General features: G+C 37.3%; 1 protein-coding gene across 2 annotated transcripts in view; it reads left to right on the top strand.

The window, feature by feature from the left end:
* LOC122813452 (E3 ubiquitin-protein ligase HECTD3-like) overlaps positions 1-26,230 on the top strand; it is a 726,610-nt gene that overhangs the window by 552,319 nt on the left and 148,061 nt on the right. For both annotated transcript variants that reach the window (XM_044085768.1, XM_044085767.1), the window contains exons 15-16: positions 9,161-9,250; positions 14,168-14,374. In XM_044085768.1, the coding sequence (XP_043941703.1) occupies positions 9,161-9,250; positions 14,168-14,374 (297 nt within the window). The remainder of the gene's footprint in view (positions 1-9,160; positions 9,251-14,167; positions 14,375-26,230) is intronic.

Here is a 26,230-nt window from a genome sequence, read left to right as displayed (position 1 = left end):
TGAAGGTTAGTTGCCTGTCTGGTGCCAAGATCTGTCAAATCTTGCATGGACTCCAGTCCTTGAACGACAATACCAGTATATCTCTGTCATAGTTCACGTCGGTGTCAATGACTTCAGGTGTACCTCCCTGCATTATATGAACAGAAACATGATGGAGTTCTCAGACTGTGTCTGGGGCAGGTCTGAGCTTAGCATTGAGCAGCATTCTACCTCCTCCAAAGATGATGCCTTGAAATAAGCAACAAATAATGGACTTCAATAATTGGCTTAGTTTTTGGTGTCATTCATTAGAGGTCCAATATTTGTCAGCCTGGAAGAATATGATCAACAGACCACGCTGCTTCACCAGGGATGGACTGCATCTGGCCCCTCTAGGGTTTTGATTATTGACAAAGACATTGCCCACCCCCATAGTGCCCTTTTAGGCAATGCCAACTTTATACAAACCAACATAACAAAACAAGCAAAGAAAAATATGAAAATAGTACTGATTAATGCTAAAAGTCTGAATGAGAAATTTCACTCTCTACAAGCCCTTCCCACCCTGAAAGACATAGACGTCTGTATAGTGATTGAGACATGGTTTAAAATAATGGAGAACACTCCAACTGTGAAGGGCTATAACACCTTCCACACTTTTAGACCAGCTAATGCACAGGATGGGAAAAAAGTGGAGGTATAACAGTCTACATTCAGAAGAGAGTCACATCAAGCCTGGTAATGCATCATGGTGCACTAGAGCTTCTTCATGTCAAAATAACCATCAGAAAAGTCCCATACCATATAATAGCCAGCTGTTGCACTCTCTGTATGACACAAGAAAGTCACAACACCTATCTACAGGCATTGAAATCATTCAGTATTAAACCTAATACAATTTCCTAGGTTATCTAAACTATCCGTCTATAAACTGGGAAACCTACACCACCACTAGTGCACAAGCACAAAGATTCTTGGACTTTGCCAGTACAAATGCATTGGAACAACTGGTCAGAGTATCCAGTAGGAGGAATAACATCTTGGATCTTGTCCTTACTAATATGGGAGCATCTTGCACCATCCCTTGTGTGTGTTCATCACTCATTAGACCTAAGTGTGATGAAAGGAGATACTGCCAGCCTAGTTAGCTGGCATTTTGTAAATAACTATATATCGTTGGTGAATATCAAAATGATTTATATAAGATGCTTGTTTTACAAATGTATTAGAATTGTATGTCAAGTGTATATCAAACTGCTTGTACAGATGTGTGTGCATTGAAAAGGTATTTGTGAAATGCTTGCGTTTAAAATGGATCCACAGTGTGCCCTACTGAAGTGAACAGAAATGTACATGACATGCACTATTGTAGCTGTTTAAATGTATATATTTTAACAGTGGAACATGGAATACAGGAGGTTAACTTCAGTCTATCAAACTTCAGAAAAATAACTGAAATTAAATTACTTTATGGCTAGACCATAAAAGATGGTATCTTTCAGTTTTCCATGCAGCAAGAGACACAATGTCTGTACTACGAAACTTTCTGTATTGTCTTTAGAGTGAACTAATTACTAGTCTTGAAAGCATGAAAGCAGTTGTTTTATGACTTTCAGCATCTGGCAGAGATCTGAGGAGAAGCCCTATTCTGTATATTTTTACAGGTAGATGCTAAATACTGCCAGCTTCATCAATGGTTGTTTTGCCTGGGAACTAGGGTCAGATGACAAGAAGTGATGTCATTCTGCAAGCTATCCCAGCAGTAATACTTTAGATATTATTTTAAGAAGTTTCTCAATGAGACCGAGCATTTTGCATTCTGTCTTGGATGTGACAATAACTAGAAGATCCAGTCACCACATCTGCCTTGCTCTATTAGTAAGTTCTTAGGTTATAGTAATTCTCTTAGATTCAGTCAGGGATATTGTGAAGCTTAGTTTATATATTTTTATTTATTTATTTGAGACTGTCATAAAATGTTGTTTTAAATATTTCCTGTGGTTTTGAACTCTGTCACTGTGAATATATATTTAGTATTGTCTTGTTCTTTTATTATGTATTATTAAATATATGTAAACCTTTCATTGTGGCTGATCTGTGTAGAGATATTTAAGTTTTGAGAGTACTTGCATATTTATTTGGCGACACTGTGTGGGCCACTCCTAATAGCCTTGCTCTTCGTCAAACTACCATTTATATTACTATTAATATTACACAGTAAGATCGGACATCCTTTGTTAAGGGCTCTAAAGTAGCTGATAAGGAGGGACTGGTGGCAGAGAAAACTACTTTATAGTCTGGGCAGAAGGGGGCATAGCTAATAAACCTGTGCGAGCCTTTCCCAAATGTGTGTGTGTGTTTGTGTGTGTGTGTGTGTGTGTGTGTGTGTGTGTGTGTGTGTGTGTGTGTGTGTGTGTGTGTGTGTGTGTGTGTGTGTGTAAATCAAACCTCAAAGTGTGTGTGTCAGCTATTGGGCAGGGACACAAAGCACTGGTTGGACAGAGAGGGTGCTGGAGGTCTTGGCTTGGTCACTCAACTGAGATCTCAACTATATAGCTGTGCCAGTGGGGAGTCTTACTGGGGACCTGGAGAAAGAGTGAGAAACCAGCCCCAGACTGACTGTGGTCTCTGTGTGCTCTTAAGGGAAATTGCACTTGATGCAAAAAACAGCATCTGGAAATACTGTGTGCGTGCCTGTCATCCACCCAGTGAACGTTCTCACACTGTTGCCAGTGGTGAGGACTGAGGCTTCCTGATTACTGATCTAGTGGTGAGGCATCACACTGACCATAAAGCAGCCTCCTTGAAATAAAACTGAAACCAGAGATCCAAGGTATGTTCAGAATTTTTTTTTAAGAGACTACTACTAAGTGATACATTCGCAAGCTTCAAATGCCCACCAAACCCAGTTAACTCAACTGAATATGCAGAAATGTAAACCGCCACATTATACTAGCATGTAAACATCTGCATTTATACAACTTTACTCATAGGAACAAGTGCAAGTCAAATCCCAGAAACAAATCTGCATGATGGCACCATCATATCAGAAAGCTCTATAACAAAAGGAAAATAATTTTGATCAAAAGTAAGAAGAGTGATTACCAGAATGTTAGAGCCCCTGTCACTGAAATAAACAAACAACTCAGGAGCTTAATACAATCCACCATTCCCAGATTGAGGATAAAATAGATATTCAAGCCAAAGATAATCACAAGGCATGTTTTATTTATGCTCGTAATCTCAAAAGCAGAATGCAGCAATGCACTGAGCTGATTGTGAACCATGTTACCTAACTTGAGGCTGAAAAATATAGCAAACGTACTAGCTGATAAATTTCACTCTAACTTTATCCCTCTCTTCTTACATCTGTCCCTCAAGATATACCCGAAATGGCAAGATATACCCGAAACTGGCTCCCCTCCAGCTATCACACAAGACCAAGTCCTAAAAGTGCTATCGAAAGCTAGAAATACTGCATAGAAGGGTCCTGAAAATATCTCTGAATGCATATTAAATAGCATAAAGCATAATTTAGACACAGTTATCATAGAATTAGTCAGCCAGGACATAGGGAACCTCCAAACACTAAACCCATCTCAGTTTGGATTCATCAAGGGCAGGTCATTCTCAAACTAGTAGATTTTTTAAAAAGGTCACCAAAGCAATGGAAGAAGACAAAATGGTACACACCACATACCTCGACTTGGCCAAAGTTTGTGGCTCAATTCCCCACCTGGCATAGTAGAAAAGCTAAAGAAACTGGAAATAAATTCCTATGTTACCCACTGGATTGCCAACTGGTTCACAGATAGGATGCAGATAATAAAAATAGGCTAAGTTTCCACCCTAGAGACCAGTCACCAGTGGAATCTCCCAGGGTTCTGTGCTGGGACCTCTCCTGTTTGGGATCTGCTTTTCTGAGGTAAAAGCCAACACCAAAGGGCTGTGGCTGACTAAGTTTACAGATGACTGCAAGCTAGAAGCAGTCATTGACTCTCCAAATGAATTAGCCATCCTGCAGGAATGTTTTTCTCAAATAAATAACTGGTGCCAAAATCATGGACTGAGTTTAAATGCATAGCAAAAAATGCATTATTGTATCCTTTGGAAAGTCATCCATCCCAGGGAACTACCACATTGACAATATGCCCCTAAGAGTTAATCCATTTGTCTGGGATTTGGGAACTTATGTGGACAGTGACCTAACTTTTGACCAACATGTATATATTGTAAGAAAGCCCTTTTATAATGCACAGCTTTTAAACAAAGGGATTGTGTTTAGCTCAAAGGAGGTCATTGTCACCCTTTATTTAGTTCTCATTAGGCCAACCATTGAATATAATACTGTCTTTTACATGTATTTGTTCAGACACATGCAACAACTGGAGTGGCCACAGAGATACCTTACTGAAAGGATACAAGGCCTAAACAACATGTCCTACATGGCCTGACTCAAAGCCCTGTCACTACACTCAGAATCCTACACACTGCTAAGAGGTGACTTGTGCCTGGCATACAAGGCATCCTCTGACCCTTTACCGATGGATTTACTGTACACAAGCAAGTCAAATGACATCAGAAATACTCAGTCTAGGGAACTAAACCTCTTCTGAAACATCAACCATCTAAACCTCTTCTGAAATATCAACTATCACCATACTTCTCAACCATTACCATACAAACCAGCTAGGGAACTAAACCTCTTCTGAAACATCAACCATCACCATATTTATTAACCTTTCAATCCAAGAATCCTATGTACGCCCTCCTCTGGAAGAAAGTATTCATCATTCCCCTCCACAAATGAGGCAAAAATACTGAAATCTCCAATTCCGTCCTATAGCCATCCTGTCCCCTATCTCAAAAGTCCTTGAAAAATGCATACACTTGCAACTCCTTCACTACCTCCTAGACAATCAACTTCTTTCTACAACTCAACATGGATTTAGACCTGGACATAGTACTACCACTGCCCTTCTCTCCTTCCTTGACATCATCAACCACACCTGAGACTCTGGCAAAAGTGTATCTACCCTTCTCCTTAACTTATCAAAGGCCTTTGATACCATTTCCCACAAACTTCTCTTGTCCAAACTTTCTCTTCTCAATCTCTCCCCCTCCTCTATTAACTGGTTTTCCAATTACCTTTCTAATAAACAACAAGTCGTCAAGTGGAACAATAGTACCTCTTCCTTCCTTCACACTCCAACAGGAGTCCCACAAGGCTAAATACTGGGTCCCTTACTTTTTAACATCTTCATTAATAATTTTCATCAGTGCATTCCTAATACCAAACTTCTCCAATACGCGGACAATTCCATCATAATTTGCTATGCTCAATCCCTCCCCAACTCAAGCAACTAACACAAGATGCCTTTTCTTGTACCAAGTCTTGGATGCTGAATAATCACCTTGCTCTCAATGCATCCAAAATCAAAATTATGATCTTTACCCAAGCTAAAAACACCTCCATCAATAAAAATTCCTTCTCCATAGTCGGTCAGAATAAGATTCCCATTGAAATCGTCTCCCATACAAAACTTCTAGGTGTTATCATTGATGAACATTTAAAGTTTGACATTCATATACAAACTAGTATTAAAAAAAACACACCAAAAGCTCAGAATGCTGTATCGTCACAGCCATTATCTCACTCCCTCATCCAAACATATACTTTCTATTTCCTACCTCATCCCCTCTCTCTTGTATGGAGCCCCTCTTCTCACCAACTTTCAATCTTCCCTAAAGTCAAAACTGTCATCCTGCTACAATAAAATCTCTTAAGTTTGCTACTGGGACCAACTCCTCCTCCCATCACTGTGATGCACTTCACTCCTTGAATTGGCTGGAACTCCCCCATTATCTCTCTTACATTCAACTGCTAACTGCTCACAAACTCGTTTTCAAACAATCTAACTGCCCTTCCCTCTCCTCCTTACTCACCTTGCATCATCCTGACAGACTACTCAGGTCTGGTAACCAGAACTTCCTCAAAGTGTACAAACCCTTATGCTCACCTGAGCAATTTCTCCTATCTTTCTCCCTCGCTCATCTATGGAATTCACTCTTCCAAACATTCAAATCACCCAAAACCACTCCTCCTTCAAGACCATGATCCCTTCCCATCTCTCTTCTCACTGGAAATCCTCATGCTCTCACCCCACCTGACTCCATCTATATAATTTCTGCTCCCCCTTCCTTTTTTTCTCCTTTCTCAAAACTCAGCCTAGTGACTCCCTTCATTTAATTTCCACACCCTCTGCCTTTTTCCTTTCTCATAACAGCCTATTCACCTTTCGCTGTTCTACTCTCCTCCTTTAATTCTTCCTCCCTCTCATCTCATAAATGCCTGCTCTCCAAATTATACTTATGTACTCCAAAATACTTATGTTCTAATGTCATCCAGTGCAACACCTTCTTCAAATGTTATTATTCTGTCTTCTATATTACTGTGTTGCTCATATGTTCTTATTCTGTCTTCTATATTATTGTGTTTTAGTAGTTTTTGAAAATTGTATCGTACTTGTTAACTTTGTTGATATTAGCTTTGCAATAATTGTATATGGAGCTTTTCTCCCCAGGCTCATTCTGGCCCAATGGAGTTTGCCGGTTAACAAACTGCAAGTAAATAAATAAAAATAAATAAAATAACAAAATGGTTTGGAGGAACAGGTGTATCTCGCACAGGATACCATCACTGTGGAACAGACTACACATCCACATAAAATATTGTTCATTTTCAAGATCAACTTCGATCAATGGATGGGAAACAGAAAATTTACTCCAGAACTGCCCCCTGTACAATTAATAGACACAGGCAGCTCCTAAATGCTTTATCCCATGCATGGGTCCCATCAAATTATCTATGGTGTGATCCTAGTCATTCTCATTAGGGGTAATAAATAATTATCGGCCATGGGATGACTAGTCTACAATCAAATGGGATAGGTTATTTTGAGCACAAAAAGAGAAACTGACTAGGCTTGCAATGGCCCAGAAGGGCAACTAGCCTAGTACTTACCTATGAACTTGTAACATTTGAATATTGTGCAGCCCTAATCAAGGGCTATTATTAGTTGATATTATAACTAATAAATATTCAAGTACCAGATACAATATGGTTACAGGATTATGACAGGTTAATGTCAAGGAAGAAAAGACACAGTACCTGCAACTCAACTGTATTCAGCATGCCTGAAATGTCTGCTCTGGAGCATGTAACATATTGCTCAGCATTACTCATTACACAGTGAATAGCAATGACTTAATTTCAGTTCTTGAGTTCGGTAGAACATCTTTTCTAAATATTTTTAAGCAGTTACATTTTACTGCATTGGAAAAAAAATATCATCCCTTTAAACTGTAGGATAATGTATTGTCAAGTTTCATGAGATTAAGTAGACCAAAAGAGCAATATTACTTCTGCCCTGCAAAAAGACTTTTAAAACAGACTGAGCATTTTAATTATTTTGTCATTTCATATTTCTTTGTTTCATTTCAGTGTTAAGTTTGAACTGGGTTTCTTAAAATTTTATTTGAATACAAGTTCATCTATATTTTTTGCATATAATATAAGCGTAATGGAATGTCACACCTATACACAGCTTTGCATTTCAGAGCTTTTTCTGAAAAATCAACTTAAAAAGCATAAGATAAACAAATGTAAATATCTTGTGATCTGCAAAAAGACTTTTAAAACAGACTGAGCATTTTACTTATTTTGTCATTTCATATTTCTTTGTTTCATTTCAGTGTTAAGTTTGAACTGGGTTTCTTAAAATTTTATTTGAATACAAGTTCATTTATATTTTTTGCATATAATATAAGCGTAATGGAATGTCACACCTATACACAGCCTTGCATTTCAGAGCTTTTTCTGAAAAATCAACTTAAAAAGCATAAGATAAACAAATGTAAATATCTTGTGATCTGCAAAAAGACTTTTAAAACAGACTGAGCATTTTAATTATTTTGTCATTTCATATTTCTTTGTTTCATTTCAGTGTTAAGTTTGAACTGGGTTTCTTAAAATTTTATTTGAATACAAGTTCATCTATATTTTTTGTATATAATATAAGCGTAATGGAATGTCACACCTATACACAGCCTTGCATTTCAGAGCTTTTTCTGAAAAATCAACTTAAAAAGCATAAGATAAACAAATGTAAATATCTTGTGAAAAATAAAAGCTAGTAAAACTGTACAAATAGCAATGTTATCAGTAAGAAGTATTCTTAGTGATAATAGTGCATTCATAGTCTTTCCTTAAATACTGTAATATAGCAATAATTGACAATGTTGGTGTGGTAAATATTGAAGATTTACCCATGGTTGGTGTGGTTTAATCACAAAGGAATATCTCCGTTGCTTTTTTTTTTAAACTAAAACCAAAAAAAAAACAAACAAACCAGGAGGCTTGTAATGTACAGGAGAGACAGGACAGAGGAAATGTAAGGATAATAAAGTACATTTATTTAATTTAAATAATGTACTTAATTATCCTTTTATTTTTCTCTGTGCCATCTCTATTGTTCATTTTAGTCTACAGTTTTGTCAGCTTATTAAAAAAAATGAAACAAAAGTAAATTTTTTGTTGCATATATTAATGGAAAAAAGTCTGGGCGACCGGACCTTTTTCTATTGGTATATACTCGGATTGACAACAGGCACTCTGATTGGGCTGACCAATCAGCGTGCTTGTTTTCAAATACTAATGGATAGTCATTGTATAATATAATTCACACAAACCCAGAATTATATTTTTTGTTAAACTTTCACAAACACATTGTCCTGTTTTTCAAACTGTACAATCTACACATAACACTTTTATTAACGAGACATAAGCTTTCACATGACAGCAGGATGTGTATGAAATTCAGGCTTTTGGAGATATATATTTAATATGAAATTCTCATACATTTTTAATGATTCTGAAAATAATATTTTAAGTGTGTTTGTTTAATTCATGCTTTATTAACCAAATAAACTTTCTTGAGTATAAAAATGAATCTTTTTTAGGAGTGATATGAAAGGCCGAACTCATTAAGTGCTGGAGTTTGCAGAACCCTTGCATATATAAATCACAAATTCAAATTGCAGAGCCCAGCAATCCAGCACTTTTATTTGCCTTCATTTTGGGTTTGAATTTCATTCTAATGAATAATTTAATGCATTTTAGGTTATGGCATTTCCTCCTCTTGTATGGAAGCTGTTAGCAGGAGAAGCAGTTATTTGGAACAAGGATTTTCTTGCAGTGGATTCCATGCTGGTAACTACAGCTTTTTTAAATTTAAAATAATATTAGTATATAGTACTATAAAATGAAACAAGTTGTACAGAATATACTATTGTGGTATATTATATGTCATTTTTATTAGTAATTCATTTGCAAAATAAGAGTATATTTTTCATGGCAATGTGGTAGCTGAGACAATCATCTTACAAAGTGAAGTTATGTAAAATATTTTTATAGCATATGGCCAGTCTTTATGAGATTGTAAAAATACAAAAATAATATTATTTTCAGATTTAATGCAGCAATGGAGGTGAGCATTTTGAGCTTTTAGTAACTCGACACCCTGTGATGAGTCTTCAGAGGGTGCTGTATCATATTAATATTCATTTTAGGTCATTGATCACTAAACTAATGAAATCTGATCAAAGTGCTACCTACTTCTTAAAAAGAAATTGCAATACATTTTAAATCAAACACAAGCAGCCTTTAGTGAAAATGTTGATTTAATTTTATGTTTAATGTAAATGGTAAGGGTAAGGGAAAAATCTCAGTTCTTTTTTTAATCATTATAAATGTGGAAATACCTTGAACAACTTTCAACTCTCACAAACAACGTTGATGGGAGAACCATTGTATGGCTGTTTTCCTTGTGGTCATTGTACCAACTGTCAATATGTATGTAAATCCAAGCAATTTTCTAGCAGGAATTGTTCTTCAGTTTATGATCTTCATTTCTTTGCTAATTGCAGTAGTGATTGGCTGATATATTTGGCAACATGCAATTGTGGCTCTTTTTATGTGGGACAAACTTCCCGCCCATTAAGATTACACATATCTGAACATATTAGTAATATTAAGAACATAAGAGCTCATAATGCACTATATAAACATCATATGATAAACACTACTGCTAAATTTTCTTTTATGGTTATTGACAGTATACAAGGGAATCGTTCCAATAAGACAGGTTGGCATTCTATTTTAAATGCCAAAGAAAAGAAATGGATTATGAGATTAGGTAGATTGTTTCCACCAGGGCTTAATGAACAATTTTAGATATCCACCAATGAGCTTTGAGAAGTACATATTTAAACAGCATTGTTTTTCTGTTTGCTTTACACTGAAGAAGGCTGTGATATTGTCCGGCCGAAACCGGTCTGTTTTGCTGTTATATTTATATTTATATATTCCAATAAACCTTTTTTTCAGGTCACTGTATGCTGGCTCTATACTTTTTTTAATGTAAATGGTCATCTTGTTTAGCTTCTGATTTGTATTATAGAATTTCTGTAGCTGAAAGCATATTTAAAAAAAAATGATTTACTTATGTGAGCTTCACAGAAGATTCTGTGTGTGACTTGACTAATATGATGTTTCCTAAAAGTATGTTTCACTTGCTAACTAGGTATAAGAAGCACGCTGGCTATACAAATAAGTCATATCTGTGTCGTGTACCGATGTCAAGCAAACATAGTAAGCTGAGATATAAAAGCTTTATTGTCTCATACATTTATTTGTATTATATAACCTGGCAGTCATTATTCATTTCAACAAGCTCAGTGCCAGTATAAAGCACTTTAAATGAGACTCAACCAACCTGCTGAAAATGTGCTCCAACATTTATCCCATAATTTCCATCTCATAAAAGGGCTTGATTTGCTCCAATTTCCATTTTTCAGTGATGGTAAGGCTGAGGCATATGGGACAAAGATTATTTCTTCCATGACAGACTAAGTCCAAACAGAAACCAGTACATCTGGTTCAACAGCTCTACAGTCAAATGGGCCTGGTTCATTAGGAGCAGGTCACAGCTGGATTTTTTTCTAAAATCCCTAAATTGAAACAATTCAATGGGGGTGGCCTGATCACAAGGCTGAAATAGATCAGAAAGTGATCAAACTGTGAACAAATCTTATCTCACAAGTTTGTAGGCAACATCTGGAATGATCTATCATGTGAAAGTTAACACTGCAACTCAAAATATTTGTTCAAAAATATAATGGTCTCTTCCAACTTTATGACAGGTACTAAATGTACTTGCTTTAAAAAAAATCAAACCATCTCGCTATCCTACATGTCATTGTCGTATTTTAATTATCACTCATTTGTTTCATCTTGTCATCTTAATTATTGTTTCTGTCACATACTGAGGAAAAGCCCAGTCTATGACTTGGCTATGGACACCATCCCAGGTGCTGAAGCAACCAGCAAGGGGAGGTGGAAATGAAAGGCCACTGCTAGCTCGGCAATCTCAAAGAGAGGGAGGCAGATTGTCCCGGTCCTGCTGAGGTCTGTATCTAATGCTGGGCCTACTACAGCAGCATGAAATGTTGCATGATGGCCAAGAAATGAATGGCATTGTAGATGGAAGCCGGCCCATGGATGGAAGTGTACATACATCAGAGGGCTATGTTTGGCAGTGTCCACAGCAGCTGTGTAACAGAAGGACTTTGATTCACTAAGTAAAAAAATCCATCCTTTGCCATGCTGGAGCATGAGAGCTGGGTAGTTCTCTGGGTTGGGGGAAATTAGGATCTGCCCTTATGCATATGTCACCTCAATCTGGGAGTTCAAGTCAAACCACAAGACACTGAGAAAGGGGTTGTCCTAGTGCAGGGTGGAAGGGAATCTGTATAAACTCTTTTTATGGCTACCAGGATGATGGCCTCTGCAACAAGCACAAAGGTCAGTGCAAACCTATGGTAAGAGATTGATTGTTGGCAGTCACAAGTGGAAAAAGATCCCCACAAAAACCCAAGGCTAATCTTACCCATTACGCAGACGACTCTACAATCATTTGTTCAGTCACCACCATCTCCTCTCTCTTAAAACTAACCCAAGAAGCTTTCTCTGCCACTGAGCACTGGATGTCAGATAACCACTTAGCACTCAACGCATCAAAAATTAAACTTATGATATTCACTCCCACTAAAAGTACCACTATCGACAAGAACTCTTTTATTATTACCAGCCAAAGCAACTCCTCTCTGGTGATAGTATCCCATACCAAACCCTTAGGTGTCCTCATCGATGAACACCTACAAACGAATATCAAAAAAACTCACCAGAAACTTGGTATGCTTTACCGCCACTCCTGCTATCTCACCCCCTCCACTAGGTCTGTCCTCTCAACTACATACCTAATTCCTTCCCTCCTATATGGTGGCCCTCTACTCACCAACCTACAAGCTTCACTAAAGACTAAACTCTCTTCCTGTTACAGTAAAATCTCCAAGTTTCCACTGGTTACAAATCCTCTACCCACCACTGTAATGCCCTTCTCAAACTAAAGCTAGAGCTCCCTAATCATTTTACCTACATCCAACTCACTCACGCTCACAACCGTATCTTCCGTCCATCCCTCTGCCCCTTTCTAGCCAGGTAACTTAAAATGCACGTACCCAATAGACTCTTGAGCTCAGATAATAAAAATCTAATTGAACTACACAAGCCTGCATGCTCACCAGGCAAACAACTCCTATCCTTTTCTCTAGCACGGCTTTGGAACTCCCTGCCGCCTCTCATCCGCACCACCCCCAACCTCTCTACCTTTAAAACCTTGCTTCATTCCCATCTCATATCCCTATGGGAATATTCCTGCTCTTACACTACATAACTACCTCCTAGCTACCTTTACCCTCTCCCCCCTTTCTTCCCACCCCTTTCACTTCTCTTATACCACATATTCTTCTATCTCTTTTTTCTTAATTGACACCTAATCTATTCCTATACCCTGTATACTCTGCTATAACTCTTATATGATACCTATACAAATCCCCCTCACCTCTATTTTAGATTTACCACTGTATGAACTAAGATATTTTGAAAATACTTGATGACATGTTTTTTGCCTTTTGCTCTTGTAGGTTGTAAGCTATATTATTCATTTTTATGATTTTTATGATTTATCCAAATTGTATAATGTTCTTATGGAGCTTTTCTCCCCGGGAATCCATTGAAAACATGCTCTTCTAGGCCCAATGGACTATCCCAGTAAACAAACTGTAAAATAAATAAATAAAAATGATGTTATCTCTGAACAGCATCCATATAGATTTTGATACAGTTAATTTTTTGTACATCTGTATGTATTTTTTATTGGTATTTTTTATTACCAGTTTTTAGCTTTTGTTATGATAGCCAATAACTCCTTTCTAAATCAATATACAGTATTATATAGTTTGTTAATTTGTTTGTTTTGTTACATTTTTACTAACATTACTTTTTGAAAGTATTTTTCATAGTGTATACTCATATAATTGTATTTCTTTTCTCACTAATCCAACATTATTGTAACAAGTCAATAGCCCATTTGGTAACCATTTGAAGTGTCGACCCATTAGAGCAAGAGACTGAATAGATGAAAAATGAACCTACATATACTAACTTTGAGATGGCCATTTCTTGGAATAGTCCCTTTTTTCCATGGTATGGTGATCTCAGAGTTGGTATATATAAGTTCTGTGGGTATGGGGGGCTTGCTCCCCACATCAGGGGGTGCAGATGGGCTTGCCTTCCCTGCAAAAAAAGAAGTTTAAAGGAGAAGAGCAATCTTTGAGAATCGCGCTTCTCCTAGGTTTCCAGTGTTTTTTTATTAGCTTCTCAGCACTTGGCATTTTGAGTACCAACATTTCAGTATGAAGCCATTCATATCTATATACTTTAGAATGTATATAGAAAATTTTAATTACTTAGTGGAACTTTTTTCCCCAAACATCTACATAAAAATCAATCTCAGTCCAGTAGATAACCTAGTTAACAGTACACCACTATAAGGGAATAAGGAATGTGGATATCATAGGCTACTAGATAGATAATGGAATAAAACAGTCAGCAAATCTTGGGAAGGTAAAGTAAATTCTTTCATTGGGGATGTTAAAAAGACTGAAAACAAGTTACTGGTAGAAGCTTTTAGTTAACTTTTATTTCTGATTTCTCTTTCTATTTCAGGTAAAGCTGCTGGAAGCACTGGAGGAAATTGATGAGGAGGCATTTGAATTTCAGTTTGGCAATGAGTTGACATACACTACAATGCTCAGTGACCAGAGGGTGGTGGATCTAATCCCAGGTGGCAGCCATATCCCCGTTAAGTATGAAGACCGGAAGGAGTTCATTCAATTGGCCCAAAGAGCCAGACTACAGGAGAGCAGGAAACAGGTTACATGTAGTCCATTTCATAGAACAAAAATAGACTTTAGTTGTAAATTGCAAGAGGAATGCTTATATTTTTTTCTGATCATAGCTGATTAAATCACTGGATAAAATAGTTTGCTTATTCTGCCCATAAAATACAGAGTTTGAATATATGACATATGACTTTTTTGGTATTTGGAAACTGACTCTACATGAGGAAGGCTAAGGACATCTCAGGTGTATTCACTAAGTCACATAGAAAAACATTTGTAAGTTGTCTTTTCAAGCAGTTCTTGGATGTTTGCCTTCTGTGAGGATTTTTATAATCCCAAGTTAATAAATTTGCCTGCCAGTATTTACTACAAACATCAAGCATCAAGCTACAGTCCATTTCTGTGGGACAAAGCTGATACAGGACTCATAGTGTGTAGGTCATCTGTTTTTGTATATGTCATATCTGCAGATTGCTATGTAATATTTATTGATGTGGCTACACCTTTCACCACTCCTTGAACCTCAACACCCCCAAAACAAGCACACACGCACTCACACATATTGCATAGGTTTACAGGGGGTGATTTGATTATTAAGGGCACTTTTAAAGCTAAAGTGTTCATCTTATCCTGGGAGCAGCAGAGGCATCCACGATAACTCACCAAGAGTACTCTGTTTAATAATCAAGTCACACACACACACACACACACACACACACACACACACACACACACACACACACACACACACACACACACACATTATACAGAGCTCCACATAGGCATTGATATGACAGAAAAATGGAATTAAGACAGTGCTATGCTTGTACAAGACATTGTTCCATATTTTCTTTTCAATGCACAGTTATCCTCATAGATATGTGCATTTACATTTCTTGTCACCTATCTAATATAAAAGGCATTACAAGTAGAATAGTCAGCGCAAGACAACACTGTTGAAAGTACAATTAAAATAGTCTGAGGTTATATAACTTTTTCTCATGTTACAAGAATAAAAAGAGAAACTGTTCAAAAAGGTCATCACTTTTTATATTTGTTACAACTACAGATACCGTATACTCTTTGTCGGGTCAAGGCATCTCATCCCTTTCAAAAATGCTGTTCACACTGTAACCCCTTTTACTAATAAAAACTGGAGACTTATTTTTGATTGAGTCATCTAAATTCCTCAACTACTCATAATAATATACCTGATAATCCAACTATCTAATGTGTAGTTCAGTATCATTCTCGGGTTCAACTCAATACTAGAGTCTCCTCTTGTAAATTTATTCTGATCTTCACTTTATACAGAGTGATCTGAGCTTCCATTTTCTTTGCGAATTAATTTCTAATAATACTTCTTCTATGAGCTATTTGGTGTAACCCCCAGACTTTAACATATTTGCCAAACTAGTAGTCTTATTTTAAAAAAACTCATGAAACAGTATGAGACAGTTAATCCTTACCATGTTATCTTAACAGAATTCACCTCAGAATAAATAGAATACATACTATGATACAAAGGATAAGAATTGCTGGCAACATTCTTTGTAGCAATGTTATTCTTACTTAAATTTATGTCTAAAATATAAGTTTTATTATACGAAAACTAAGAAATGGTTTGACATATACATACATATTTACACACACACATATGTTTGGGTGTAGGACACTGGATGGAATGGACAGTGTCCTGACACCCAGTAGATTGACACCATTTGGTCAACACAGACAAGTGGTCAACGGGTATGCAAGACCAACAATCCATGGGTAGAGGAATAGTTCCTTTCCCGGGGATTGTGCAATCTTGGAATTACCATATATAATTAGCAAGGGTTGTAGAAGACCTAGTCTTTAGCAGTGGTTTTCATTACAGACTTATGACTAATAGTGACCATAAGATTAGATTTATGGTAAAACATAACAGATGCACAGATTGTGTAAAGAAGATTATAAGTAAAAAATTGAATATTTTACAGACACTTAATTCACTAAAAGATACACTACCTATAAAACAAATGTCTGGGTATAAATGGGAACAAAATCTTAAACAAAAACTCTGCTATAAATCAGATTCTCATTTATTGGCCAGATTCTCATTTATTGGCCAAGTATTGCGCACATACAAGGAATCTGACTCCGGTTTCAATGGCTCTCCAAGTATAAATTACATAAATGACATACATACAACTACTAAGAACAAGACAAATGACTTGCACAACTATTAAGAACAAGACAAAAAAAATGTAAATATACATACAAGGTGCAAAGTGTGCAACTATTAAGAACAAGACAAAAAAAATGTAAATATACATACAAGGTGCAAAGTGCAACTCAGTTCAAGAAATACTGAAATAAACTCTGAAAGAAACATGTAAACAATACTGCAAATTCCTCAGAGGCTTGGGAAAAAGAATCCCCAGCCTAATAAGTAAGCTGAGCTAAAGAGCAGGATAATATTATTAATACTATGTATAGCCAGAAGGACTGGTACCTTTCCATGCACAACATGTAATTTTTGTTACTGTATTCATTCTAATGATAAATTTATTTAACTGGTTACAAAGCAGTCCTTTGTTTGTAAACGTGCTGATTTTGACAACAAAAATGTTGTCTATTTAACTGTGTACTATGTTCAACCTTTTATATTGGCAAATCTAACCACAGATTAAAAGCGCACATATGTGATCATATTTCTGATATTAAACAAAGTGTGCCAAGTAATGCCCTTTATAAATATATTTTAGATAGCAGCACACAGAGTTTCAAATTTATGGTATTACAGCTTATTTTTGAAAAAAAGAAAGGACGATATTACCACAGTAACAGAAAATGTAGAATACATATGGGTAAATAGGATGAGAACTGACTCCTTTTTTGGTTTGAATGATGTGAATACACTGAAACCAGTACTGAAACTTAGAAACTTACGGCTCTGAATTGTGTATATAGGATATATATAACTTTGTGTGTTTTTTATTTTTTATGTAGTGTTTCCCATTTATGGATGGATTGCTAGCCACTGGTATATATATATATATATATATATATATATATATATATATATATATATATATATATATATATATATATACACATATATATATATATATATGTGTGTATATATATGGGTCTACTTCAGAAGATTGACAGACCATTTGATGACATTCATTTGGTCGACAGCTCATTTGGTCGACAACCAGTATTCAAGGCACTTAACAGGGATTTTCCCCCCTCCCCAATGTTGTGCGACTCTGGAGTTGATATATATAGTTAGGGGGTGTGTGGGTTCTGTGGCCGAAATGTATGGTATGAGTTGTAGCCTGGTAGTGCTGGGGTGCTCTCTGGAGTCTTAAACCAGATTTCTGTTACTGCACATATATTGATTTTCTCCATACTGAGGAGTGCCTCGAGTGCATGCATTTTGAGGTTTAGACTTCTGGCATTGAGTAGCATTACCCTCAGTTTTTTGTTACTTGTGCTATTTACGATGGTGGGTTTGTCTTTTGAGCCTTGCCTAAAAAAGGCACTATGGGGTGGCAAGAGCCTTGGCCAGTATTCGAAAGCCTAAGGGTGACAGGTGCAAGCCATCTCTAGCAAAGCAGCATGGCTTGTCGAGCATGTCATCCCAGGTGGACAGACACTGGATCCTCTTTGAATGACACCAGAAACTTAGCCAACTGTTGAAATCAAGAATTTTTTTCTTTATACCGTGGTTTCATTCTTGGCGAGGGCAGGATGCTACTCAGGGTCAGGGTCATACCGGCCTGGGCTACGTGATCAGAGAGCTCTTCCATGTCTCTCTTCATGTAGTCCAGAGAGGTACGGCTCAGGTCATTCACACCAACATGGACAATGACAGAGTCATATTTGTACTTGTTCTGGAGTGACCTGAGTGCTTGTGTTATGTGGTGGATCCTGGCAACTGACAGGCAGCTAACAGTAACCTTCTCGTTATTCAGCCTAGAGAGTGGGATGTCAGTGTGCCTGACCATAGAATAACCTATTACTAGTATGTTGGGTATGTTATTTTGCCTTAAGGGCTGTGATTGCATGGCACACTGGTTTTGTGAAGTATGTGTTTCATGGTTTGTGTTGGGGGTGGAGGTTGCTTGGATGTCTGCTTTGGAGGTCTCTGTTGCTTTTGCAGATTTTTATTTAGAGCATCCGAGTATGTTTTCATGTGTATTTATTATGTGTGTTTTGCCAGCGCTGGTTTAATGGGTCTATGTGAGACTGGTGGTGTGATGCATGTATTTCCCTTCTCATGACTGTCTGATCCAGTGTTGGGTTGAGAGAGCTTAGCCTCCAGTTTGGCTGTATAATTGCATCCCCTTGCATGTATTAGTGTTTGGTGGTAGGAGGAGAGGGTTGTCCTGTGTACATAAGGCAGTTGTAACATTGCCACAAAATGCCCAGATTCACCAGTTGGACTGGAGAGTCATTCTGAATAGTCCCTTTTTTTTCCATGGTAGGCGGTGATCTCAGAGTTGGTAGTATATAAGTTCTGTGGGTATGGGGGGCTTGCTCCCCACATCAGTGCAGATGGGCTTGCCTTCCCTGCAAAAGAAGTTTAAAAGGAGAAGAGCAATCTTTGAGAACCGCGCCTCCCAGGGGTTTCAGTGTTTTTTTATTAGCTTCTCAGCACTTGGCATTTTGAGCACCAACATTTCAGTATGAAGTTGTATTCATATCTATATACTTTAGAATGTATATAGAAAATTTTAATTACTTCTAGTGGAACTTTTCTCCCCAAATGACATCTACATATAAATCAATCTCAGTCCAGTAGATAACCTAGTTTAACAGTACATGCCACATAAATAAGGAATGTATCTTAGGACTATATGTAGGCTATAGATAATGGAATAAAACAGTCAGCAAATCTTGGGAAGGTAAAGCAATTCTTTCATTGGGGATAAAATAAAAAGACTGAAAACAAGTTACTGGTAGAAGCTTTTTAGGTTAACTTTTTATTTCTTGATTTCTCTTTCTATTTCAGGTAAAGCTGCTGGAAGCACTGGAGTGGAAATTGATGAGGAGGCATTTGAATTTCAGTTTACAATGAATTGGACATACACTACAATGCTCAGTGACCATGAGGGTGGTGGATCTAATCCCAGGTGGCAGCCATATCCCCTAAGCTAAGGAAGACCGGAAGCTGAGTTCATTCAATTGGTTCCAAAGAGCCAGACTCTCACAGGAGAGCAGTGGAACAGTGGTTACATGTAGTCCATTTCTATAGAACAAAAATAGACTTTAGTTGTAAATTGCAAGAGGAATGCTTATTTTTTTCTGATCATAGCTGATTAAATCACTGGATAAAAATAGTTTGCTTTATTCTGCCCATAAAATACAGAGTTTGAAATATATGACACATGACTTTTTGGTAGCCTGAAACTGATTCCTACATGAGGAAGGCTAAGGACATCCCAGGTGTATTCACCTTAAGTCACACATAGAAAAACGATTTGTAAGTTGTCTTTTTCAAGCAGTTCTTGATGTTTGGCCTCTCTGTGAGATTCTTTATAATCCCAAGTTAATAAATTTGCTTTTCGCCAAGGCATTTACTACAAACATCAAGCATCAAGTTACAGTCCATTTCTGTGGGACAAAGCTGGATACAGGAGACCCTCATAGTGTGTAGGTCATCTGTTTTGTATATGTCATTGGCATCTGCAGATTGCTATGTAATATTTATTGATGTGGCTACACCTTTCACCACTCCTTGAACCCTCTCAACACCCCCAAAACAAGCACACACAAGTACTCACACATATTGCATAGGTATATTTACAGGGTGATTTGATTATTAAGGGCACTTTTAAAGTTAAAAGTGTTCATCTTATCCTGGGAGCAGCAGAGGCATCCACGATAACTCACCAAGAGTACTTGTTTAATAATCAATAAGTCACACACACACACACACACATGCTACACACACACACACACACACACACACACACATTACGTTAATACACACACACATTATACAGAGCTCACATAGGCATTGATATGACAGAAAAATGGAATTAAGACAGTGCTATGCTTGTAACAAGACATTGTTCCATATTTTCTTTCTTCAATGCACAGTTATCCTCATAGATATGCATTTACATTTCTTGTCACCTATCTAATATAAAAGGCATTACAAGTAGAATAGTCAGCTGAAGACAACACTGTTGAAAGTACAATTAAATAGTCTGAGGTTATATAACTTTTTCTCATGTTACAAGAATAAAAAGAGAAACTGTTCAAAAAAGGTCATCACTTTTATATTTGTTACAACTACAGATACCGGTATACTTTTCTTTGTCGGGTCAAGGCATCTCATCCTTTCAAAAATGCTGTTCACACTGTAACCCCTTTACTAATAAAAACTGGAGACTTATTTTGATTGAGCTTCATCTAAATTCCTCAACTACTCATAATAATATACCTGATAATCCAACTATCTAATGTGTAGTTCAGTATCATTCTCGGTTCAACTCAATACTAGAGTCTCCTCTTGTAAATTTATTCTGATCTTCACTTTATACAGAGTGATCTGGAGCTTCCATTTTCTTTAGCGAATTAATTTCTAATAATACTTTCTATGAGCTATTTGGTGTAACCCCCAGACTTTAACATATTTGCCAAACTAGTAGTCTTATTTTAAAAAACTCATGAAACAGCATATGAGACAGTTAATCCTTACCATATGTTATCTTAACAGACCAATTCTCAGAATAAATAGAATACATACTATGATACAAAGGATAAGAATTGCTGGCAACATTCTTTGTAGCTAATGTTATTCTTACTTAAATTTATATGTCTAAAAATATAAGTTTTATTATACTAAAACTAAGAAATGGTTTGATTATATACATACATGTTATTTCTACACACACACACACATATGTTTGGGTGTAGACACTGGATGGAATGGACAGTGTCCTGACACCCAGTAGATTGGATTAACACCATTTGGTCAACACAGACAAGTGGTCAACGGGTATAGCAAGACCAACAATCCATGGGTAGAGGAATATTCCTTTCCCGGGATTACAGCAATCTTGGAATTACCATATATAATTAGCAAGGGTTGTAGAAGACCTGTCTAGTCTTCTAGCAGTGGTTTTCATTACAGACTTATGACTAATAGTGACCATAAGATTAGATTTATCGTAAAACATAACAGATGCACAGATTGTGTAAAGAAGATTATAAGTAAAAAATTGAATATTTTACAGACACTTAATTCACTAAAAAGCAGGGATACACTACCTATAAAACAACAAATGTCTGGGTATAAATGGGGAACAGTAAATCTTAAACAAAAACTTGCTATAAATCAGATTCTCATTTATTACACAGATTCTCATTTACGGCACATTGGCATTGTACATACAAGGAATCTGACTCCGGTTTCAATGGCTCTCCAAGTATAAATTACATAAATGACATACATACAACTACTAAGAACAAGACAAATGACTTGCGCAACTATTAAGAACAAGACAAAAAAAATTTAAACATATATACAAGGTGCAAAGTGCGCAACTATTAAGAACAAGACAAAAAAATGTAAATATACATACAAGGTGCAAAGTGCAACTCAGTTCAAGAAATACTGAAATAAACTCTGAAAGAAACATGTAAATAATACTGCAAATTCCTCAGAGGCTTGGGAAAAAGAATCCCCAGCCTAATAAGTAAGCTGAGCTAAAGAGCAGGATAATATTATTAATACTATGTATAGCCAGAAGGACTGGTACCTTCCATGCGCACAACATGTAATTTTGTTACTGTATTCATTCTAATGATAAATTTATTTAACTGGTTACAAAAGCAGTCCTTGTTTGTAAACATCATTAGGTTGATTTTGACAACAAACAAAATGTTGGGTCTATTTAACTGTGTACTATGTTCAACCTTTATATTGGCAAATCTAACCACAGATTAAAAGCTATATCGCATGTGATCATATTTGATATTAAACAAAGGTGTGCCAAGTAATGCCCTTTATAAATATATTTTAGATAGCAGCACACAGAGTTTCAAATTTATGGTATTACAGCTTATTTTTGAAAAAAAGAAAGGACTTATATGTTGACAGTAACAGAAAATGTAGAATACATATGGGTAAATATTAGATGAGAACTGACTCCTTTTTTGGTTTGAATGACGTGAATACACTGAAACCAGTACTGAAACTTAGAAACTTACAGCTCTGAATTGTGTATATAGGATATATATAACTTTATGTGTGTTTTTTATTTTTTATGTATTGTTTCCCATTTATGGATGGATTGCTAGCCACTGGTATATATATATATATATATATATATATATATATATATATATATATATATATATATATATACACATATATATATATATATATGTGTGTATATATATGGGTCTACTTCAGAAGACTGACAGACCATTTGATGACATTCATTTGGTCGACAGCTCATTTGGTCGACAACCAGTATTCAAGGCACTTAACAGGGATTTTCCTCCCAATGTTGTAGCTTACTCTGGAGTTGATATATATAGTTATTAGGGGTGTGGGTTCTGTGGCCAAAATGCATGCAGGTATGAGTTGTAGCCTGGTAGTGCTGGCGTGCTCTCTGGAGTCTTTAAACCAGATTTCTGTTACTGCACATATATTGATTTTCTCCATACTAAAGGAGTGCCCTCGAAGTGCATGCATTTTGAGGTTGTTTAGACTTTTGGGGCATTGAGTAGCATTACCCTCAGTTTGTTACTTGAAGCATTTACGTACGTATGTGGTTTGTCTTTTTGAGCCTGCCTAAAAAAGGCACTGGGGTGGCAAGTAGCCTTGGCCAGTATTCGAAAAGCCCATAAGGGTGACAGGTGCAAGCCATTCCTCTAGCAAAGCAGCATGGCTTGTCGAGCATGTCATCCCAGGTGGACAGACACTGGATCCTCTTTGGAATGGGACACCAGAAACTTAGCCAACTGTTGAAATCGAGAATTTTTCTTTATACCGTGGTTTCATCTCTGGCTGCAGGGCAGGATGCCACTTCAGGGTCAGGGTTGTCATACCGGCCTGGGCTACGTGATCAGAGAGGCTCTTCCATGTCTCTCTTCATGTAGCGTCCAGAGGTAAGTACGGCTCAGGTCATTCACACACTAACATAACAATGACAGAGTCATATTTGTACTTGTTCTGGAGGACCTGAGTGCTTGTATGTTATGTGGTGGATCCTGGCAACCGACAGGCAGCTAACAGTAACCTTCTCAAGCTATTCAGCCTAGTGAGTGGGATGTCAGTGAGCCTGACCATAGAATCACCATATTACTAGTATGTTGGGTATGTTATTTTGCCTTATGCGGGCTGTGGATTGCATGGCACACTGGTTTTGTGAAGCATGTGTCTTCATGGTTTGTGTTGGGGTGGAGGTTGCTTGGATGTCTGCTTTGGAGGTCTCTTTGGTTGCTTTGCAGATTTTATTTAGAGCATCCGAGTATGTTTTCATGTATTTATGTGTGTTTTTTTGCCAGTGCTGGTTTAATGGGTCTATGTGAGACTGGTGGTGTGATGCATGTATTTCCCTTCTCCTCATGACTGTCTGATCCAGTGTTGGGTTGAGAGAGCTTAGCCTCCAGTTTGGTTGTATAATTGCATCCCTTGCATGTATTAGTGTTTGGTGGTAGGAGGAGAGGGTTGTCTGTAGTACATAAGGCAGTGCGTAAACATACGCTTCACAAAATGCCCAGATTCACCAATAGTTGACTGGAGAGTACACCTGAAACTGCCCTTTAGACATGCCTGGATAGGTACAGTAAACTGTTTCACTGGATGGTTGGCAAGGTCTGAACAGAGAGCCTTATAGGTTCATAGGTAGGTACTCAGGCTATTAGCCCTAGGGCCTATATGGGGCAAGCCCAGCCAAAAATGTGTACCCTGGCTTTTGCCACCCAAGAAAATTATTTTCCTGTGCCCCTGTTTCCAGCAGAGCCACAGAAGTGATGCCCGGTGAATTTCCTATTTCATCCATAATCATTTGCTAGATTTTTTCTTGAAGAGTGCTAATGAGGAGTTCTGTTTGACATAGATAGGTAGTCTGTTCCAGAGTATGGAAGTCTCTGGGACAGGAATCTATCCTCCAGCATGTGTTCCTGTTTATTGTGGTGTGACAAGGTTTAGGTCCCTAGGAGTATGTGGCTCAGAGGACTGGTGGATTTCTAGTGGGAGTAATATGTCCAACAGCTCTGGGTTTGACATATGCTATGCTAGGCAGAGATTGCCTGAGTAGGCGATAAAGTGCAATGGAGAAGCTCGAAGTTTTTGAGACGGTCTCAAGAAGGGTGTATCTGTTTGAGGCAAGTAATCCTCTTGTGTGAGGTAGCTTCTGTGCCTTTCCAGTTGTTGTATTTGTCTTGTGAGGTACATACTAAAGGGGCGTTGTACTCTATAATGGGTCTAATGAGTGATGAGTAGAGGGGAAAAATGACGTCTTTTTTTTCTGGATGAGAAACCCAAGCCATGTTTTTGTGATGAGGTGAGCCACACATTGGTAGAAGGATTTTCTTGGACCACTGTGGTGATGTGATTATCAAAGGAGAGACTACTGTCCACCTGTGTCCTGTGTCTCTTTATCACATTTTCGAAGTATTAAGTGGGACTACCAGCTATGTGGTAGTTCATGGGCACAATGGATGACAATACACTTTTTGGTAGCTTGAGCTTGCAGGCCATGGCTTTGACACCAGGCATCTTTTCTCTAGTGAGGTACCTTTTGTAGTACATGCTGTCCACTCTGTACAGCGCAAGTACAGGAGGGTCTAGTGCTAGGTTTATAAGTGCTTGCTATAAGTTTTGAGCAAAGTGCTGGGGTGAGAAATGAATGGCTTCGGAGTGCTTGTTGTTGAAAGTTTGTCTAGTTTCAAGGGAAAAATTGAAGTGAGGAGACTTTGTGGAGCCGGAATAGTTTTACCCTGTAGCTAACCGGCACTGCCCCGCCTGCTAAAAACCAGAGAAAAAGTGCAAATGCGGTATTTATAGCAGGGAAAAATGAAAGAGATAGAAATTAGCCCAAATGGCCTATAAACTACTAATTTCTGGGCTGAAACCACTCCTCCAGGGACAGATAGGCTGCTCAAAGCTCCTCTCACACAGGTGAACAGAGAAACTTCCTTCTATCCAAGTAATAAGGTATGGGCAAACACAGAGATTTGTAACACAGCCCTGAATTCAGCACTGACCTGAAAACTGACTATACTAGTGCTTAGAAAGGCAGTGAAACAAGAATATATATATATATATATATAGTATATATATATATGCATTTTTTTTCCAAGAAAATAAAGCAGGATACAATCAGAAAAACACTTTAAAATGCACAGAAAAGACATACTTATTGTTATATGTCGTAGATCAGAGTTGTAGTCACGCCTCAGTAATAAAATAGGAAGAAACACAAATGCAGTAAAAAGCAGATGAACAAATTGCAATTTATATTTATATATATATATATATATATATATATATATATATATATATATATATATATATATATATATATATATATATATATATATATATAAAACAAAGCACCAATAGAAATCGAACAAACTGATTTAAACTGAGCACACCAATCCAGAAGTCTTCAATCTAGACAAGTTCTAACTGCACACCCTGCTACTAGGGTGCAGGGGAACCTTCTCCAAAAAAAAAGACATTTTGGCCTGGATCAGTGCTCAAGCTTATACAAACAAAGCTAGATTCAGCAGGCCTGAATCTGGTCTATGCTACAGCAACAAGGCGCTTAATCTCAATTTTGCAGAAAAGAAACCGCTCCAAATAAGCAGGCACAATAACAGAAATTCCCAGCTCAGAAGGGCAGAATCCTGTGCATCTCCCTCCCAC

The sequence above is a fragment of the Protopterus annectens genome, chromosome 10.part0 (genome assembly GCF_019279795.1).
Source record: "Protopterus annectens isolate FY-2018-M chromosome 10.part0, PAN1.0, whole genome shotgun sequence".
NCBI classification, from domain to species: Eukaryota; Metazoa; Chordata; order Ceratodontiformes; family Protopteridae; genus Protopterus; species Protopterus annectens.
This window is presented reverse-complemented; position numbering and strand designations above follow the sequence as displayed.